This window comes from Marmota marmota, unplaced genomic scaffold (genome assembly GCF_001458135.2).
Source record: "Marmota marmota marmota unplaced genomic scaffold, marMar, whole genome shotgun sequence".
Lineage (NCBI taxonomy): Eukaryota > Metazoa > Chordata > Mammalia > Rodentia > Sciuridae > Marmota > Marmota marmota.
Window position 1 is genome coordinate 7,377,405 of NW_026000020.1, and position 20,473 is coordinate 7,397,877.

A 20,473-nucleotide genomic window follows, 5' to 3' on the forward strand; every position below is an offset into this window, starting at 1 on the left:
ACCCCCCCCCCCCTCCAGAGGAGCTCGGTGTGGCTCTGCGAGGACAAAGTTCTGAAGCACTGGCTGCTGGCAGAGTCCCACAGGAGCGGCTGGTTAAGGTCCACCCTGTCCTCAAAACGGGACAGGACCTGAGCTGCTGGAGTCCACTGGTGATCTCTGGGCTCTCCTGCTGCTCGCAGGCCTGCAGGCCAGGGGTCAGCCAGCAGTGCTGACCAGCCACCCAGGCCTCCATGGCCCGTGGGTCCACCCTCCGCTTTCCTATGTCCATGCCCAGCCCTTGCCCACGCCCATCTGGTTCCCGTGGCAAATCACATGGGCCCCGCGACTGGATTCCGAGAGCTGCAGAGTCACCTGGACCCTGAGAGCCAGTGAGGGAGCTGTGGGGGGGGGTAGGAGGGGAAGGACACCTGTGTCCTCGCCCCTGACTTCGCCACCATGAGGCCGGGAACCTCCCAGGCCACAGGATTGGTGGGTTTAAATATGACACCAACAAAACACAAGGCCAGGACCACCCAGCCATGAGTACCCTTGCCTCCAGTTGCCGTGGGCAACTGCTGTCCCCTGGTGCCTGTGCTGTGCCTGGAGCCCAGGGCCTGTGACGTGGCCACGTGTGGAGTCGAGGAGTGAACTGTTAGAAGCCCCAGAGCGCAGTGCCAAGGGCGGTCCTGTTCCCGCCAGCTCTGAGAAATGGCGCCCACAGCAGGCAGCGAGGTGACCGCCAGCTCTGACCACCTCCTTGCCCTGAACACCCTCTGGCCGGCCGGGGATGCTCTGTGCAAAGGAAGCAGAGCCAGTCCCAGCAGAGGTCGCACACACTGCTGCTGGCAGGGGACACTGCTGGAGCCCGTGGGAGCAGGGGGGCTTCTCACTGCACTGGATGGCGAGGCCAAGCTGCGGGTGCCATCAAATGGTTTTGGATGTACCTCTGCCCTGGCATTTGTCCCAGGCATCCAAACAGGGGCACAGCCGTGACTCTCACCTCCAGCAGACCCGACCAACGCTGGGAGGTCAGGAGATGGAGAGGGATGTGGTTCTGGTGTGGGGTCCCTGGCTTCAGGGCCTGGAGGACTGGGAGGACAGGCAGGACGTGCAGTCGCCCACTGTGGCTAGTGTGTTGCTAAGGAGTGCTCCCCACAGGACCCCGGGCTCCTGGCCAGGATGTCTCTGGCGCCCTGACAACCCCTTCCTGTTGTGAAAGCTCAAAAGTGGCATTTAAAAACTCAGAGAGGTTTTGCTGGGAAAAAAAAAATATATATATATATATATCGTGCTGCCTGAAGAGGCAACGGCCCTCAGCAGCAGCCGCCCAGCCCTGGGCCTGTCCCCGCCCTGTCCCCGCCAGCCAGGCTGACTCCTGTGCCCCTCACTTTCTGGCCCCTCTCCTGTCCCTGTGCTTCAGAAACTCGAAGCTGACTCCTGACACCTCCTCAGATGAGCAGGGAGGCAGTGGGGACCCTGGACCAGTTCTTCTCCTGCTCCTGCCAGCGCTCCACCCCAAGCCTACCTGGCTTCCGGCCAAGAACAGGCCAATGCTTAAAAAATAAAAAGGTGGGACTTAGGAAGTAGATCCCACAGTGAGCGACGTTCCCAGTGGGGCAGGGGAAAGTCTTGGGTTCCTCCGAGAACAGGCCTTCGGGGACTAAGGTGACTGGGTGACAGGGCAGGAACCAGTCCCTTGGGGGCTCGCCACCTCAGCAGAGGTGCCACTGGGAAGGGTCCACTCAGGCTGCTTCATGATGGGCAAGGAGAGGGTCTTCCTGCCTCTTACGTGTCATCCACATGTCACCGAGGGCAGAAGGGGACACAGAGGGGCACACCCTGGAACCCAGCTCCTGGGGATAAGTGGAAGCTCTCCGGGCCAAGTTCTCACCTGGCAGCCGCCGCTGGGGTCCCTTCATGCCAGGCTAACTTCTGAAGTTAAAGGCTGCTCTGATTTGAATGTGAGTCCCCCAAATTTCAGGGGTTGGAAGCCTGGTCCCCGGGGCCATGTGAAGAGCGGGTGAGGCCTGCTGGCAGCAGGTGGCTCTTGTGGGGCCCGAGTTAGTTCTCGAGAGAGTGCGTGGTTCCCCACCCGGGGGCTCACTTCTCACCTGGCACCCTCTCTCATGCATTAGCTCCTGCTGTTGTGATGCCATCTGCTGTGAGGCCCTCACCAGAGCCCAGCTGGTACTAGTGCTGTGCTCTTGAACCTCCAGAGCTGTGAGCTAAATAAAACTCTTTTCTTCATAAGTCTCTAGCCTCAGGTATTCTGTTATAGTAACAGAAATGAACCCATAAAAGGACCAAGTCTAGGTTAAGGGCTTTGAGTAAGTTAACTAAGATGTAATCCAGAAGTTTCATAATATGATAAACCTCTAAAAAAGCCTCTTTTAAGATGGCATGCTGCCAAAACACAAGTACCTCATAGGTACTTCTAAGAGTTTAAGTTAATTTTTTTCTAATTCATTCACACTTTTCTTCAAATAGCTCTCTCAAATTTTATTTGTACTCATGTTTCTTAAAGGTTTGCATGGATGAGGCAGAACATGGTAGGCAGAAGAAACTTACCATGGTGTCTTCCCTTGAGTGTCAGCTGTGACATTTGCCAGCTCTGACCTGAGCAAACTGTTTATTCTGCCTGGCTTGTTACTTCAGTAGCAGTGGGGAGAACTGGCAGGTTAACCCAAGCGCTAGGCACACAGTAGGTACTCAGCTAATGCCAGCTGCTACTGCCTGCTTCTAACAGCAAAGGCTAGGGACCTTCCACCAGAAGTCACAATTTCACTCAAAACGCAACAAGATGGGATGAACTCCTCTCTGTTCTCTAAAGGGACCAGGCTGGAAGGATTTTTTCTTGTTTTTTGACAGAGCACTTACTATGCTGACTTGAAAAGGAAAAAAACGATTCTGCTTTTGTATCTAATTAGGAATAAATAACATTCAAATATCAGACAGAATTAAGTGCTTAAATACACTTAATTTCTCAAACAACAAAAATTTTAGTAGCAACGATCATACATTTTATGTATTCTGGATCCTAAACTCTTATCAGATATGTGGCTTGGAAATACCTTCTCCTATCCAGTGCACTGTCCCTTCACTTTTTTAAATGGTCATTAATTTAGTTTTTGATAAAATCTTGCTTTTATAGAAACTGACATTGCCAACTTATTTTTTTTTAAAGTCTTCAAATTTAGATGCGACAGTATTTCTTATAAAATTTATTGTTTTAAAACCTACTCAAATTATATAACCATTTCTTAAAAAACACAATCTGTACCCAAAAAGGGGGTGAGACCCGATCCCATGGGCAGCTGCCTTTGGCTCTGGAGCAGGGGCCGGGCCGCTGGGTCAGGCCGACAGCTTCCTTACCTCGCCCAGGAAGTCATAGGCCTGCTCTGAGAGGTCAAAGGGCTGGTGGGCCCCATCTGGGGACAGGAGAGCGCGCAGGGCGCCCCCGTGCTCCTGGTTCTGCTTGAGGAAGTCAGCAATGGCCCTCCAGCGAGCCCCCTCGCTCTCCTCTTCTGCCCAGTGCAGCGGGGGCAGCAGCGTGGAGCATAGGAGCGGCCATGCGCAGTCGTGGTAGACCAGGAGGAAGGTGGCCTTCAGGCACTCGGGGTCTCTCTGGGAAAATGCCAAAACCACAAGTGACCAGGACAGCCCACTCGCTGCACCTGAGGCACGACAGCCACCTGGGGGCGGGGTGGAGGGTACCCTGGGGCCCAGCAGGGGGTACAGCCGCCTGGGGCGGGAGCAGGGTGGGCAAGAAGGGGAGCTTGGCCCTGCCCGAGCCTCCAGGGTTCCGGAGACCAGGGTGCTGCGGTCGGATGGGTGACAGGGCATGGTCCAGGCCAGACAACCAAACACAGCAAAGCCAGCTATCGACTCGGCTCCGCCACAGCCTATCAGAGCCATGGTCACGCCATGGGGACGGCTGTGTCCTGCATGGGGTCCAGAGAAAGGAGACCCCAGGACAAGATTTGCAGCCACGCCTGGGTGGGGTGGGGGTCCTCGGTCCTGAGGGTGTCAAAAGCTCCCAATGACAAGAGTGATGCGTACCAGCACTGGCTGCGGGTGGGTCTCAGAGGGCCCAGCAGGCCCAGGGCAGAGCTTTCACATGCAGCAGAGCCCACAATGTGTCCCCAGCTGTGCCCATGCGAGCACTGGGGTAGTCCTGTGGGACTCAGGACAGTGTCTCGACCCCGACCCCTGAGTTTAGGGGCATTAGTGTGTCTTTATCCCTCGTTCCTTGCAGGTGACCACCGCCTCCATTCAGGAACTGGCCGCCGCGGACTGCAGTTCTGAGCATCCTTCTCGCTCTTCACAGGGACACAGGGAACTCAGCCACATGTGCCCTGTCTGCGGCCACTTCTGCAGCACAACGGAGCAGCTGCTTTGAGTCCAGGGCCTCACACATGCTAAGTGAGTGCTCTACAAATGAGCTTCACCCCCACCCAGAGTTGAGCAGTCCTGACAGAGGCTATGACACCTACAAAGCCAGAAATATTTACTATCTGGCCATTTACACAAAGTTTGTTGCCAGGTGCAGCAGTGCACACTTGTAACCTCAGTGGCTTGGGAGGCTGAGGCAGGAGGATCACGAGTTTGAGGCCAGCCTCAGCAACTTGGCGAGGCCCTAAGGACTTAAGTGAAATCCTGTCTCTAAATAAAAAGGGCTGGGGGCGTGGCTCAAGCGGTAGTGCGCTTGTCTGGCATGCGTGCGGCCCGGGTTCAATCCTCAGCACCACATATAAATAAAAGATGATGTGTCTGCCGAAAACTAAAAAATAAATATTAAAAAACTCTCTCTCTCTCTTTAAAAAAAAAATAAAATAAAAATAAAAAGGGCTGGGGATATGCTCAGTGGTTAAGTCCCTGGGTTCCATCCAATCCCCCAAAGAAAAATGCTGCCAAATCCTGGATTACAGAAGTCAAACCCCACCACGGTCCACTGTCCACTGCAAGTTCCATGTGCTGATTACCACTCAACAGAAGGCAGAGCAAGTACTATTTCCGATACGTGACACAGTTTAGGCTGGTTTCTCCTTCTCTTTCTCTGCTATGGGTATTGAGAGCTACAGGAATTTTTAAAAGTAAGGAACATTGGAGAGCCAGCCAGAAGGGCTGGTTCAGAAACTCCTTCATTTCAATGAGACTCAGTGACCTGAGATGCCTTTGCACATTCAGACCCGATCATGCACACTCTTCTTGGAATGTGCACTGTGACCACAGTGACACAGTTTCCCTGACGGACAGCAAGCACCACTGTGGCCACCTGGCTGGAGAAGAACCATTATGGGGCTGGGCGGGGCTCAGTGGCAGAGCGCTTGCCTGGCATTCGTGAGGCACTGGGTCCCATCCTCTGCTAAGAGCCAAGTATATGATGCATGGCATTTTTGGTTGAAAGGTGACGCCAGCTAGCCATTGAGATGATATGATTATGTTAAGATCTGCATTCATATGGATATTGGACTCCTGCTGTTCACCTTGGCCTGCTACGGGACTCCTGGAGAGTTCCCATTGGTTGGGGAAGTACAGTAGGAGGGAGTTCCGGGGGAGGAACTCTCTCTGGCGGTGCCGGGAGGAGGCCGCGTGTGTGGATCGGAAATCTTCCTGGGCGCGTACTGGACATTGGCGGCAGTTTCAAAAAATAAAGTTTGTTCCTGCTTGAGTGGCTCGTGATTTTGTGCCCAGCCAGACTGCGGCAATCCTCAGCAGCACATACAAATAAATGAAGTCTACTGACAACTAACCAAATATAGGAAAAAAAAGAGGAGGCATTACTTGAATGCAAACAACAGCGCTGCAAATACGAAGTCAGTGTGAAAACCACATTACCTTCTCCGATCTTTTCAACATGCTTTCTCTCTCAGCCCACGAACTCTAGAAAAGCAAACAGAAAGAGGTCAGTCCCGTGTCCCTGCAGCACTTCTGCAGCTTGTCTCTGAGGGAACCTGCGGGCAGGGTTGGGAATGGCACAGAGTGACCAAATGACACACCTGCTGCCAATCACCAGGTACCAGACCCACACGGCAGAGGTGTGCAAGGTGCCCCAGGAGCTCAGTTCTTATAAGTCAGAACCAACTTAAGAGAACCAGCAGCAGCCACAAGCCGTGCGGTCTGCACTGCCACAGGCTAGGGCTGTGAGCTAGCATTGAGCTTCCAAGGTAAGACATCATCAAGAAAACACTGCCAGATGCCACAGTCCCCGACAATCCTGCTGCCATGCGATGCCCATGGATGGGGGAGATAGAGTGAAGCAGTTCTGCAATATTCCCAGCCTGCCCACAGGCTTCACAAAAGCTCCTTTAGAGAAATAAGAAACCCCGGGGTAACTGATCCCATGGGGTATGGACTGGAGTTCCCAGCCCTGGTCCTGGCAGCTGGTGAGCCTGGATGGAGCACGGCCAGCCTCAGGGCTGCCTCCTGCCCTGGGTGCAGGAGGCTTCCCCTGCTGGGGCCTGGTTTGTGGTACACCTGCAGGCCGCACCCCATTCTCAGGAGGGAGACTCTGGGGTGCTCATGGACACGGGTGCCAGGAAAGAGAGTCTCTATGACAGAGAGGCTGCCAATCACCAGGTACCAGACCCACACGGCAGAGGTGATCACAGATGAAGCCACTGTGAGAAGGTTCTGGAGTGTTCAATTTTCACTGCCTCATTGGACCATGGTTCCCCACACTACTGACTATTCACCATTGCCTGGAGGTCCTCAAAGGCCTGAAGAGGCCCCTTAAAGTGCCAGAATACTTTACTAATCAGGCCAGGCACCATTCTTATTATTAAAAGCTAATCACATGCTGAGCATGGTGGTGCACAGCTGTAATCCCAGGACTCAGGAGGCTGAGGCAAGAGGATTGCAAGTTTGAGGCCAGCCTCGGCAGTTTAGTGAGGCCCTAAGCAACTTAGTGAGACCCCATCTCAAAAAAAAAAAAAAAAACCCATAACAAAACTGCACTTATTTAAATACATCAAGAGGTGCACGCACTTCATCATGTAAATCTGAAGACAATATGGCTTAATGTGAATATCACTGAGCAGCTTTAGACCGACTCTGCGGTAAACTCTGCCTATTGTTGGTGACATCCTGCGCCATCTTTCACTGAGCAGCAGCCAGTGGTCAGCTCTTTCCCACAGCCCTGCTCTGCACCAGGCCCCTTCTTCCTCTCTGCAGCAGACAGAAGCCCCTGCCCCCGGCTCTCTTCAAGTCGGTGGCCCACAGAACTAGTGCTGGCCCAGGCACCCTCAGGGCGAAGGCTGTGGAGATCCCACGGACAAACCTCCCTCAGTCCCCTCCCTGTTCCTGCAGGGACAATGGGCAGCAGAGGAGGCTGCTTGTTCTAGTTCTGGATGATGCCCTCAGAGTGGGCCTCTGCCAGCCCACACTCTCGGGGGACCATGGAGCAGGGTCTTCGCTGACCCAAGCTGGGCAGGGTCCATGAGTGAGAAGCCAGCCCAGGCCCGTGTGGGCGGCTGGCGAAGCCTTGCTTGTCCTGTTACACAACAGGCCAGGGCAGAAGGCTGGAGAGTGTGGTGCAAACACTCTGCCATTTCTATTATTTATCAGACAAAGATTCACTATGGAAAAATTAAGACAATACAGATTAAAATGACCCATGACCCAGAGGCCATCACTGGTAGTTTCCTGGAGCATCATCTTCCAGATGTTCTCACAGACTTCCCCCATGTGTAAGTAACACGTAACCACATGTACCCACACCGGCACACGAACGTGCACACACGCATGCAGCTCTCTCCGTGGATACACCACCCACACGTACCCAGCTTGTCCCAAACGAGGTGTTTTTCCTTCATGTCGCAACAGACTGAACGGCTTTCTCTGTGTGTGCTCCGTGGCCCAGCCTGTGGCCTAACTGGCTGCACCCAGCTGGCCCTCGGTGACAGCCCTGCTTGGCCCTGATGAACTCCGGGGCCAGTCAGGTCACTGCACGTTTCTAAGCCACCTGCTTCTCAAGGACACACAGCCGTCGGTTAGCCTGGCCCTGCGGTCCCCCTAACAGAGACGTTCCTGTGGCAAAAAGGCCCTGCCCTCAGTGAACAGCTGCCCTGCGCTAGTGACTTCAGAGGGAAGCAAGACCAACACTGCACCGTTCAGTACAGCCCCAGGGAACCATGCAAGTGGCCACGGCCATGACCTTTTTGCTGAAAAAGGTCCAAAGAGAATCTTCTTATTCCCCCATTCCAGTCAAGCCAGCATGCAGTCAACTGCAGGTCCGGAGATCTCCAGGGACGACCGAGGCCTTCCACCTTTGCTGTCAGGCCCTCTGACCACCCTCCTAGCCACTGAGTCCCCAGAGCCCGGCCGCTCCTTCCTGCACATGGGCTGAGGAGGAGCCCACCTGCAGCACAAGCCTGGCGGGAACCACTCCCTGTGCCTGTGCCCTCCACACTGGGTCCGCGACCTTGCCCACGCTCCGTCGCTCCCTGGCCTGCACCCACTGTGCCAAACCAGAAAACGGCTCTCTTTTAGAACACTCTCCACTGATTCCTTCTTGCCTGGAATGTCTGCTCAGCGTCTTCACCTGCCCTCATGAGTTGAAATCCTCGCTGGCCCAGCCCAGAGCTCCTTAATGAAGCACTGCTGCCTTCTTTAAGTTGCCACGGCCCAGGGCACCGTCCTGCTCTGGGCACGCACATAGCATGAACATGGGTCCTCTAATGTTTTTTAATCCTGAATATTAGCTTGAGCCATGGGGACCCGCCATCTCTTAAGGCCAAAGCCACTGGACACTGGAGATGTCGCGTGCTCTGGCCTAACGTCCCTGCTGTTCTAGACGCAGCAACCCGTGTGGACTGGCCCTCAGGAGCGCTGCGTGCCCTGACTCGCCTCTGAGAACTCAGCTGATGGGTTTCCGCTTTTAGGATGTCACTGGTGGTCATGTTAAGCCCAGAAAGAAGCAGGCACAAAAATGCCACAGGGACCATAGGTACCTCGTGCTGCTGGGTCAGGGGGGGCGGCCTGGCAAGAGCTTGTACCCTGACAGCGGAACAGTCCTAGGAAATGCCATCTACTGAACAGGTGACAGACCTGGGTGACAGAGCTCACTAAAGCGAAGCCAGCAGGTGCATGGGCACCGTCTACTCACCCTGAGGGCGTCCATCACGTCGGGCTGCTCCAGGAGCTGGGGGAAGGTGGCCAGCATGGGGTGACTAATCAGATCTGAAAGACACAGCACAGAGTCAATGCACCTCTCTGCCCTGCATCTAAAAACACTCACATTAAATGATTGGGCCAAATGAGTCGTTAACACCCCCACACACCTTGACTTCCAGGAGGCTCAAGGCGGTGCCCCCGACCCCCTTGTCCTGTTTCAGGGAGTTTAAAGCGATTCCTGCTAGGGTGCGGGTCACTGGGCTCTCAACAGGGAGGCTGGGAAGTTTATTTCTTCTCCTGGGGTTTCTTTCACATTTCCACCCCTTCCTCCTATGAGGGTGGCCTGGCAAGAGGAACTTCCAGTTAGGTAGCCTTGCTCCCGGAGGGCGGGCAGGAGCCAGGAAATGCAGGGGAAGGAGGGGGAGCCGCTGCTCAGGGTGACTCCAGCCCTTGGGAAGGACCCCAGCCTTGGGTAGGTGCCAGTGGGTGGTGGTGGGTGAAACTGGAAGGATCCAGAACTGGAGGGCCTGGCCCCACGGCTACGGACGCGTAGGACAGCACCACAGCACCGATGGCCCACAGGAGGGTGGCACAGGAGGCAGCTGGCCAAGGCCCCATACACTGTGGCCTAATGTCCCTGCTGCTGTCTGGTGCCTGAGCCCGGCGACTCTTGCAGCAGTAGCAGGTCACCTCCGACAGCTCTGGAGGAGGAGTCCTTGGGGTCCACCGCCAAGGCACCAGCAGCTAGTATCCGGCTTCTTACTGTGTCGCTCCCCTGAAGAAGAGGAATGCTGGGGCCCACGTGGGGATGGCAGGAGGGCGGGGAAGGCACATTCCTTGCGCCAGCTCCTCTAAGGGCACCTAGGCCCTTCATACGAGAGGCACTTTCCCCCAGTCACTTCTCCAGGTCCCACCTCTTAACACCATTGCTGCAGTGAGACTTGATACACAGAGGGGCTTCTGAAAGGGCAAATCTATTCTATAATTTTATGTTCTCACTAAAGAAAAACCCCTCCTCTTGATCTTATTATGCTTACTCTGATGATCAAATGCAGTCAGCCATCTTGAGTGATATTCTCACCCGCAGGAGGGTCATGTCACACTGGGTGTGGTGGCCCATGCCTGTAATCCCAGCAACCAGGGAGGCCAAGGCAGGAGGACCGCAAGTTCAAAGCCACCCTCAGCAACTTAGCAAGGCCCTAAGCAATTTAGCAAGACCCTGTCTGTAAATAAAAAATAAGAAGGGCTGGGGATGTGGCTCAGTGGTAGTATCAAAAAACAAAAACAGGGCTGGGGATGTGGCTCAAGCGGTAGCACGCTCGCCTGGCATGCGTGCGGCCCGGGTTCGATCCTCAGCACCACATACAAACAAAGATGTTGTGTCCACTGAAAACTAAAAAAAAAATAAATATTAAAAAAAAAAAAAAACAAAAACAAAAACAAAAAGAAGTTGTGTCACTTGTGAAGTTTTTCTAGAGTCATTAAAATAAACTCAACAGGCTTAATGATCCTCCCTTAGCGTATGGCCTTGCTTAAAAATGGCTGCTGGGGCTAGGATTGTGGCTCAGGGGTTGAGCGCTCGCCTCGTTCGGGCGGGACCCGGGTTTGATCCTCAGCACTACATAAAAATAAAGGCATTGTGTTGTGTCCATCTACACCTAAAATAAATAAATAAATATTTTAAAAAAATGGCTGCTGACTTTGAGCTGCCAGGTACCAGGTGGTAAGTCCCTGGGTGTGGACTCTGTCTAACAGGAGTCGGGCTGCTCTTTCACTCACTCTCCTGTCCCCTCTGGCCTGCCTTCCCTGGTGTCCCTTCAGCTCCTGCAGCTTTTCTGCCTGGGCCTTCAGGTACGCCACCCCTCTCCCCAGAAGGGACCCTGTTGATCTCCTCTCCACGCTTCCTTCCTCCAGAGCACTTCCTGTGGAGGCGGAAAGGCTCACCCCTGCACTGCTGGGTTGAGAGGCAGCCATGCCTCTGTCACTCACCAGGGCCAGCACCACGTCTGGCACATGGGACAGGACACATCTGCTTACTCGTTTATTAATGAGTTCAAAGGCTATCCAATAAATTTAAACTATTTTTCTTTTTAGAGGCAATTCTGGTAACACATTTCTCTCTCATTGTCAATTCATTCATGTAAGAAACTTGATTTCCTAAAATTATTGGACTTGGAAAAAATTCAAACTTAAAGAAGCTGTAAGTAAAACTAGCGCCTAGAACCCAGAACACTCCTTACTGGATGCGCTGGTTTTATTGCACTGGCACTTACACTTCATGCATTAAGAACCAGCTATTTGGGGTGATTCTGCTTTCATCCCCCAAAGATGCGGGGAGAACTTATGGAACAAAAACAAATGATTCAGAAACAGAAAGAGAAAATATGATTATATCTGTGTTTTAGGATCTCCAACCTCTGGAATTTAAAATGAGAATATGTGGAAGAATTTACATGCACTTGAGCTCACGAAGTTCAGTGTTCTGAAGGAGTCCCACAAAGGAAGGGCCAGGTGCACTTCTAATATGGTGTTCCCAATGTCACATTTACAGGCAGAAGACAGAGGGTGGCACGGGTCACACACACTCAGGAGCACAGGAAACCACGCAGGCCCCTTACCAGCACTTTGCAGGCTCATCCTGTCCCTGAGGAGCACATCTCCAAGAATTTGTCGATAAAATATCAGCAGGTGGACGTAGCACATCCCTCCAATCAGTGTTTCTGGCAGCAGGCTGTTACGGAAGAACAAAGAGGCAGTCACTAAACAGCCCCTAGGCCGGCCAGCCACAGGGCTTTTTACCGTAATTACTCTAAGGATAGGCTGCAAGTTTTGCTTCATTACTGGAAACATTTTAACAACCTAAAGGTGAAACTTCCACTCCAGCTGGTCACATTAAACTCCAGTCGACTTGCATTTTAGGTGACACTTTGGAGTCTCAGCTCTGAGTCGCCATGCTGGCCTACACGCCCACGTCAAAGGTCAAGTAAAAAGTCATCAATTGCATGTTCTGGAGAGCAGGGGATTAGGGAGCTACAGGCTGTAAGAGGGCATGTGCTGCCAAGCCTGGCTGCGAGTGCAGAGGAAATGCCAGATCAGTCAGGGCAGGGTGGGACACGGGGGTGGGACAGGCCTGTGGCATCCTGACTTGGCCACTTCCTGATTGTGGATTAATTAACTTCTCTCCTTGTGCTTTCGTTTCCTCGTTTGTGGAATGAGCTGCTACCTGCATTTCAAGGAACTGGGTGGGTTAAAGGTGGCGTGGAAGGCCTGGTGCAGGGCCCGAGATGGGGCAGGGACTCGGGGCGGACAGAGGACTCAGTACTGAAGTTCAGTTAGTATCGGTTTAGAATAAATTGTTGTGACTTTAGGATACGACCCACCACTCCCATGGTAACCACCTCCAGAACAGACACCAAGGAAACTGAAAGGGAACCAACTGTGTCACTCTAAAAATCACTTCAACACCAGGGGAAGCATGAGGGGGAAATCAGGACAGAAACTCCAGGACGCTCAGAGAACAACCGCCCAGGGCAAGGCCCGCCTGCCAGCGACCACTTTATCTGGTGCTGCTGGGGCTGGAACCCAGGGCCTCGGCACACTGGGAATGGGCTCTGCCACTGAGGCCCTCCCCAGCCCCGACCAGCAATGACCTTAAGTGTAATAGATTAAACCCCCAATTCAAAGACACAGATTGTCAGAATGTATACAAAACGAGATCCAACTATATGCTTTCCTATAAGAGACTCACTTTTACACTCAGAAGTTATAAAAGAGGTCTTGATTTTATAAATTAATCCTCTATCTTAACTCCAGGGTTTTAGAACAATCATCCTTGGGGCCATGTTCAGGCTTCCAGCTGGTTGGAAGGAAACGGTGATCGTGACCCTGTGCTGGCCTGAGCGAGGGGATCCCCGTTCCTAAGCTTCCTGGGAACTGGAGCAGCACCTTGCCCACTGTCCAGAGGCATCGAGGCATGGTGCAGGCCAGCTCTCCCTCCCCCACCTCCAAGCGGGAGCAGCCGCGGCCCTCTTCGAAGCCACTCAGGTTCCCACGTCTACTCCTGACCTACGAGTCGCAGACTGGCAGCCTCAGTGCCCCGTGTGCACCCAGCGGTCGTGCTGCTACTCCAGGGGCTGCTCTGCCCACGGCCCCCGTGGCCCTTGTTCCAGCTGCTGCTGAGTAACAGTGGTCGCTGTGCTGCGCAGGGGAAGGGTGGAGCCCTCCTTCCTTCCTTCCTTCTCAACCCCTCATTTGCTGCCCACCTCCCTGTTCATCTGTCTGGCAGGCACGGCACTCCCACAGTGGGCACGCCTTTCCTTCTGGCACCTTCCCATTCCATGAGGCAATGCTGCTTACCTTTTTTTTTTTTTTTTAATTCCTTTAGAGAAACCTCCTGATTTTTCCAAACCTAAGATGGCCAGAAAGTTCTGTGTCACCAAAGGTTAGCTGAGTTGAAGAAGTAAGAACATATCCTCTTGACCTCACATGGGGACCAGCAGTCTCTGGTGGCAGAGGTGCTGTGATTGCGGTGAATGGGCCTCAGGTAGGCCATATCCTATTTATTTTTAGCAATAATATAACAGCATTAAAAGAGAGGAAAAGAATGCATCAAAAAGGCAAAGGGAAGTCCATTTCCAGCACCACCACACACACGTGCACATAGCTTGCTTCTACAGGCCAGCGCTTCTTGGTGCTCTGAACTTAGAGTTCAAACTCAGAGCTTCCCCTCCCCTAAGGGGCTGAGAATCTGATCACTGCAAATTGAACCCTTTGTACAAGAGCTCCAGAACGAGAAGGGTAATTCCTATTTAACCCTGAGAGAAGGCTAAACAATATAGGGCACTAAGTGAGATCTGGAATAGCTCCAGAGTCAGAAAGCCAAGCCTTGGGGAGCCTGAGACACCTGTGTGCTCCCTGCCACGCTGACAGCTCCCCCTAGCCTGTCCCAGCCCAGCCAGCTCACTGAACTGGGCCCCTGCGCAGGACCCTGGAGCTCTCTCCAGGGAGCACGGGTCTGCCCAGCTTCACCTGCATTTTCAAGGTCTCCTGACACCCACAGGCTATACTCATGTAAGGCTGTGGGCTGGGGCAGCTAGGGCCCTAGGAGACGATGGGCTCTGAGAAAGACACTGGGCTTACTGCTCTTGGCGCTGCTGCTCCACTGTTCTGTGCTCACTGGCATCCTGGAAAGACCCCTCCTGTCTCCTGTGAGCAGAGACGTGGCTGAGCCAAGGTGGAGCTGGTAGGCAGGGCAGGTGGGGCTGGAGGTGGATGCACCTTGGAAAGAGAGGAGAGGGCTGCAGATGCCACACTCGCTCCCTTCTCTCTGCAGGTAGCAGGATGGGTGGCGAGGATGCCCAGTTGGGTCAGTCCTGCCTTTGCCCCTCCAGGTGCTCAGGCAGGGCAGCCACATTCTAAAGCTCACATCCAGCCCCTGACCTTGACCTACATACACCGCAGCCCATGGTCCACGGCTGTGGAAAGGCCTAGGGCCTCTGGCTTCACTGCCATGGCCTGCTGTTGGTGAGCCAGGCTGTCCCTGGGTCACACCAGCAGGGTGCCCAAACCTACCCTCAGCATCACCAGAGGCACACACGGCAGGATCCTGCCATGTGCAGAGGCAATGCCAGGACAGCCCTCAAGTCTGGGTAAGTGGCAGGTGCCGCAGTCTGGCTGGGCACAGCCATGCGCATTCCAACTTGGCTATGGCTCTCAGCAGGCAGGGGCGGCAGCAGCAGGGCTCTTGAGAGGCGTGCTCTGACACCAAAGGTCTGGGTGCCCGTGTGCACTACACTCAAGAGAGAGCCTTAGTCCCTGAGGTTGGGGACAAGGACCCAGGGCCCTTCTTAGTAACCCAACACACAGAAGAGTGCTCCTAGTTTCATCCACCCCCTGCACCACAGTCAAACCTGACCTTGAGATGGTGAAAGGACCTAAAAGCTAGTATCTGGAGCCACAGAAACTGCCGGAAGCGCTGTGCTGACAGGGCTGTGTGGGTGCCCTGGACTCCCGGAGGAGTGGCTGGCAGCAGCAGCAAGAGGGAGAACTAGGCCCCACGGGATCCGGCTGGCCCCTGACAAAGACCGCTACTGTGCTTCTCCTCTCACTGGGAAAAAAACCCCACAATTTTCTGAGGAAAGATTTGCCAAAAAAGGTCCACGAAAAAGGAGCCAGGAAAGAAAAAAAGGGGGGGGGGCAGGTAAGGAGAGAGACTAATCCCCAGGAGCACGTTATTAACAGTTACTGAAAGACTCAACACCTGTGTGTGATGACAAGCACCGGTCAGCTCTGGAGAAGGAACAGGGGATATTTAAAGCAAGGCCCTGACCCAGGGGCGGAAGCCACCACTCAGGGGCCACATCAGTCTGCTTCCCCTGCTGCTCCCCAACCTGCATCAGGCTCACCATCTCGTGTCCCCTGTGTGACCTGGAGGAAGGCCCTCTCATCCCTCCAATCGGTTAACATCTGTTTTAAACTCCTCAATCCTACCAGCTGCGTTGCACCTCTTCATCTGAACAAATTTCAGGATATGGCACCATGTATCTACCTGGTGTGCACTGACATTTATTTGGATATAAAATAATTATGATATAGATAATTATAGCCAACACCATTGTGTTTCCCTATAGCCAGGGACTATAAATATGGACTAAGTGTTTCATATACTTGCTTTCAATTAAACCTCATTACAGCTGGAGGGAATTGATATTGCTATTATCCCCATTTTAAAGAGGCAGCCACTGAAACCCCAAGAGAAGGTTACATGACTACAGGGCATCGAGTGAGAACTGGAAGCTTTGGGATCTCCCCAGGAAAAGGCAAATGAAACCATGGTGAGAAACTGCTGTTCACTTTTTAAACTGGTCTAAACAGAAAAATCATACCATATGCTGCCAAGAACACGGAGTCACTGAAACCCGTGCACAGCGAGGGTGAGAGGGTCAATGGCACAGGCGTTCAAGGAAGCAGCCAGACCAACACCAGATGTACCAACAAACCCTCTGCTAGGCAGTCCTACTTGAGATGTAGGTAGCCTCACGTCCACACACGCAGAAACATGTATGCAAATATTTAGAGCAGGTTTATTTATAGTTACCCAAACCTAGAAAAACCCAAAAGACCACCAACTAGAGGATGATAAACACATGGTGGCATGTCCATCAAATGCAGCAGTTACCATTTAGAATGAACAGGAACAAATCACTAACACAGGCAACAGCGCGGACGAGCCTCGGATGTATGATGGTCAAAGACGCCAGACTCACAGGTCGCGTGAATCCACCTACAGCATCTGGGAAAGGCCAAGGTGCTGGGGAAGAAAACTGAGGAGTGCTTCCCCGAGGCTGGGGCTGGGAGCTGACCACAGAGGGACACAAGAGAACCTTTGAGAGTAAAGGGAGTGTTCTTTGGATTGTGGTGATTGTCATGTGATCGGTACATTTGTCAAAACTCCAGGAACTGCAACCCCCAAATCATATATTTTACTGCATGCAAGTCAAACCTAAATAAACCTAACATTTAAAAAAAAGTTCATACTGTAGTGACTTGGCCACATCAGTGTTTATGGCAGCTCAATTCACAGTAGCCAAGCTATGGAACCAACCTAGGTGCCCTTCAACAGATGAATGGATGAAGAAAATGTGGTATCTATACACACAACAGAGCATTACTCAGCCTAAAGAAGAATGAAACTATAGCATTTGCCAATAAATGGATGGAACTATCATGCTAAGTGAAATATGCTAGTCAGTCCCCCAAAACCAAAGGCCAAATATTCTCTCTGATATGCAGATGCTAACGCACAATAAGGGGAGGGGAGAGAAGAAGAAAAGTTCACTGGATTAGACAAAGAGGAATGAGGGGGAGGGAGAGGGGCTGGAAATAGGAAAGACAGCAGAATGAGTGGGACGTCACTTTCCTGTGTTCATATATGAACCCACGACCAGTGGAACTCCACACTATGTACAACCACAAGAATGGGAGGTCATACACCACGTATGTAGGATATGTCAAAATACATTCTCCTGTCCTATAAAACCAAAAAGAACAAGTAAAAAAAGATATCCCTGAAGACAGGCCCAGGCATTGGTCAGTCTCATTTGTTCAAAAGTAGCTGAAGGATTTATTACCAAGTCTGTCACTTGAGCTAAATGGTAAAGAAGAGTAAATGATGCTAAGCTTTATTATTTTTCTATTTCTCTTCTGCTCTTTGGCAAAAATAATTAATGGGGGGAAAAGTAACTGACAAGAGACAGCCAACAGATGGGTGCCCCGCAGGCACTGCCCGGGAAGCGGGACGCACCTGAGCATGCTCCGCGACCTTTGGGTGAGAGACCTCAGTTTCACCAGGAGTTGAGGCTGCCTCCGCATGGTCATCATCTGCTGGAAAACACTGCCTTGCGCTGTCAAAACAGAAACAGACCCACAGCTGTCAGCGCTCGGAATGGGTGTTTGGTAAGACTATTAAGTGAGAGGTCAGCACAACTGGTGGTTACAGCAGGCAGGAAGCACCCACACCCCTCCGGCTGTCAGAAGGGACCGGGCGGTGACAGCAACCTGGGGCCTCCCTACAGCACCCCCTGGCCACTAGGGCAGATAGCCGCAGCAGCACGCAGGGAAAGGGGGAAGGGCACATGCGGCCCCAGGAAGAAGCACCTGCACCCCAAACCCCAACTCCTTCCTGTTCCCAGGAGGAGAGAGCCTGGCACCGGGCAGCAGCCAGGGTTGGTGTCCTGGACCACACAAGGACGGGAGGGCTGAGGCATGCGAGGGGGCTCCAGCCGTCAGTCCGCAGCTCCCCGAGGGAGGGCCCATCTGTGCTGCCCTCCACTCCCTTCCCTAGTGTCCCCTGGCCAACGGACATACTGACGGGTGCTCCATCTTCCTGGAGGGTGGCTGGAGGGTGAGGTGGCATGCATGTCACGATTTCAATGCCTACACGCCCTGACCCTGAAATGGGCCATCTCTGAGGCAGCCGGCTTCACTCACTCTGTACCTGCCACAGCATCAGCTCAGCGTTCAGCGACAGAACTAATGCAGGGCCCCATTTCTCATGCTTTTCAACATTATAGTCTTACATGTGCTACCAAAATAACAATCACTTAGATAAAAGTGACTAAGATCACATCACCAAATGGCACAGCTTAAAACATATGAATCCAAGTAGAAACTGTCATGCTTACTGGAATATGGCTGCCTTCTCTGAAGCCTCTGCCATTTGTTTCATCTTTAAGGAAGAGGAGGTGCCACGGTTTGGATCTGAGGTGTTCCCCAAAGGCCCACAAATTAAAGGCCTGGTCACCAGTCTGTGGCACTGAGGGAGAAGGTGTGGGAGCTTTAAGAGATGGGGCCTTATGGGAGGAGGCTAGGACACTGGTCAGTTGAAGATACTGGACCCCAACCCTTCCTCTGAGTCCTGGCAACCATGAGATGAACAGGCCTCCTCTGCCATGTGCTCCCACCATGATGTCACAGGCTCAAAGAAACGGCCAAGCAATCATGGATGGAAACCCGTGAAGCAAAATAAACCTCTTTCTTCTGAAGTTGATTATCTCAGGTACGTTGTCACAGTGACGGAAAGCTGACTGACAGAAGGCAGCGCACCACTGCAGTACCTCTTCTGGACACTGAAGGGTCCACTTCAACACCTTTTTCATAAGGAGTGCCACCATTCAAGAAGAGCTCGTAAGTTCTGTGAAAGAATAACATACTATGATGGCTGCGCACGGCGGGCATTCCATAGACACCAGAACCAGAAGTGAAACATTTTTAGCACAAATATATTCATTCTATTTGTGTCTCATTGATGAATGAGAATGACAATGTCGACCCTTCCATGGGGTGTCATCTCAGCAAAGAGACTCTGTCCCAAGCATCAACACAGGAAATATATGAAAATGAGAAAGATTACTTTTTGTTATTAAGATGGGCCTGGGGCTGTAGCTCAGTGGTAGAGCACTTGCCTTGCACACGTGAGGCACTGGGTTCGGTCCTCAGCACCACATAAAAATAAACAAATAAAAATAAAGATGTTTTGACTTGAATGACTTGTTAATAGCAAGTAATTACCTTTTTTAAATGTATTGAATCAATATTTGAAATTAAGCCATTATGAATTTATATGATTTTTAAAGTAAAACAGTAACACAGATCGTTGTAAAATGTTGGAATGGAGGCTGAGGTTGTGGCTTGGAGGTAGAGCGCTTGCCTAGCATGCGTGAGGCACTGGGTTCGATCCTCAGCTCCACGTAAAATAAAAAATAAAGATATTGCGTCTACCTATAACTAAAAAATAAATATTTAAGAAAAATGTTGGAATGGCATAGACACGACACGTAAAAAATGAAAAATTCCTCTGTCCTTTCCCCTAGTTCAGTAAGTCTCCTGCCCTGTCACCCACCCTGTGACTCCCTGTGCCTCATAATACACATCAGAATGCTTCCCTATCGACCGAGCTCCACCTCCTAGGAAATAACTGGGACCTCACTTTGCCAAGATAGAATTTTGGATGTTTCCTTATTTTTTTCTTCTAAGTATAAATGAAAACCCTGAACATATTTTTTAAAGAATCATAAGAAACTTGGGTTTCGGTATTCACTCCTGATAATGGGGCGCCCCTCCTGCTCTGGCTAGGATGAGGCTAGAAACTAGGGTTCAGAACTTTCACGTCTGCCCAGTGGTAAGGAGGCTGTGCAGGGCATGTTATCCAAGTTAATCCTCACCAGGAGCTTGTGGGGTAGGAATTATTTCCCCAGATTAAAGGTGGGGGGAATTTGGATACTATGGTGCATGCCTCCTATTATACAGGCAGTGTGGGACCCAGCACCCTGAGTTTCCGTAATGACAAATTTAGGATCTTGATCACCATCCTCCCTACTTCTTGTCCATCTGTAGCCCTCTGTGAATGTCCTGTTTATATCCTAGACTTAGATCTTTATTTTCCCCATTTAAAAATTCATATGAGCTGGGTGAGGAGGCACATGCCTATGATCCCAGTGACTTGGGAAGCTGAGGCAGATGGATCACAAGTTCAAAGCCAGCCTCAGAAACTTAGTGAGGTCCTAAGCAACTCTGTCTCAAAATAAAAAATAAAAAGGGCTGGAGATGTGGCTCAGTGGTTAAGCACCCCTGGGTTCAATCACTGGAACCAATAAATAAATAAATAAAAATTCAGATGATCTTTTACTTATTAATTTTCAAGGGCTCTTTTTACATTAGGGCTAACAACATTCCAACTTTGTGGTATGTATTATATTTGCTTCTAGCTTGCACTGTGCTTTTAAAGTTTAAATTTGCTTACAGGAGGGCTGGGGCTGAGGTAGAGCACTTGCCTAGCAAGTGCGGGGCCCTGGGTTCAGTCCTCAGTACCACATAAAAATAA

The 20,473-nt window shown here is 51.9% G+C and overlaps 1 protein-coding gene across 4 annotated transcripts in view; it reads right to left on the reverse strand.

The window, feature by feature from the left end:
* Positions 1-20,473, reverse strand: part of Nphp1 (nephrocystin 1) — a 77,389-nt gene that overhangs the window by 26,797 nt on the left and 30,119 nt on the right. For 2 of the 4 annotated variants that reach the window (XM_048810366.1, XM_048810364.1), the window contains exons 15-19: positions 18,708-18,784; positions 17,396-17,495; positions 11,712-11,824; positions 9,086-9,159; positions 5,818-5,862 (exon numbers count right to left, since the gene is read on the reverse strand). In XM_048810366.1, the coding sequence (XP_048666323.1) occupies positions 5,818-5,862; positions 9,086-9,159; positions 11,712-11,824; positions 17,396-17,495; positions 18,708-18,784 (409 nt within the window). Of the gene's footprint in view, positions 1-3,185; positions 3,604-3,632; positions 4,351-5,817; positions 5,863-9,085; positions 9,160-11,711; positions 11,825-17,395; positions 17,496-18,707; positions 18,785-20,473 lie in introns of those variants that run through there. The other 2 variants (XM_048810365.1, XM_048810367.1) reach the window with 2 other exon arrangements.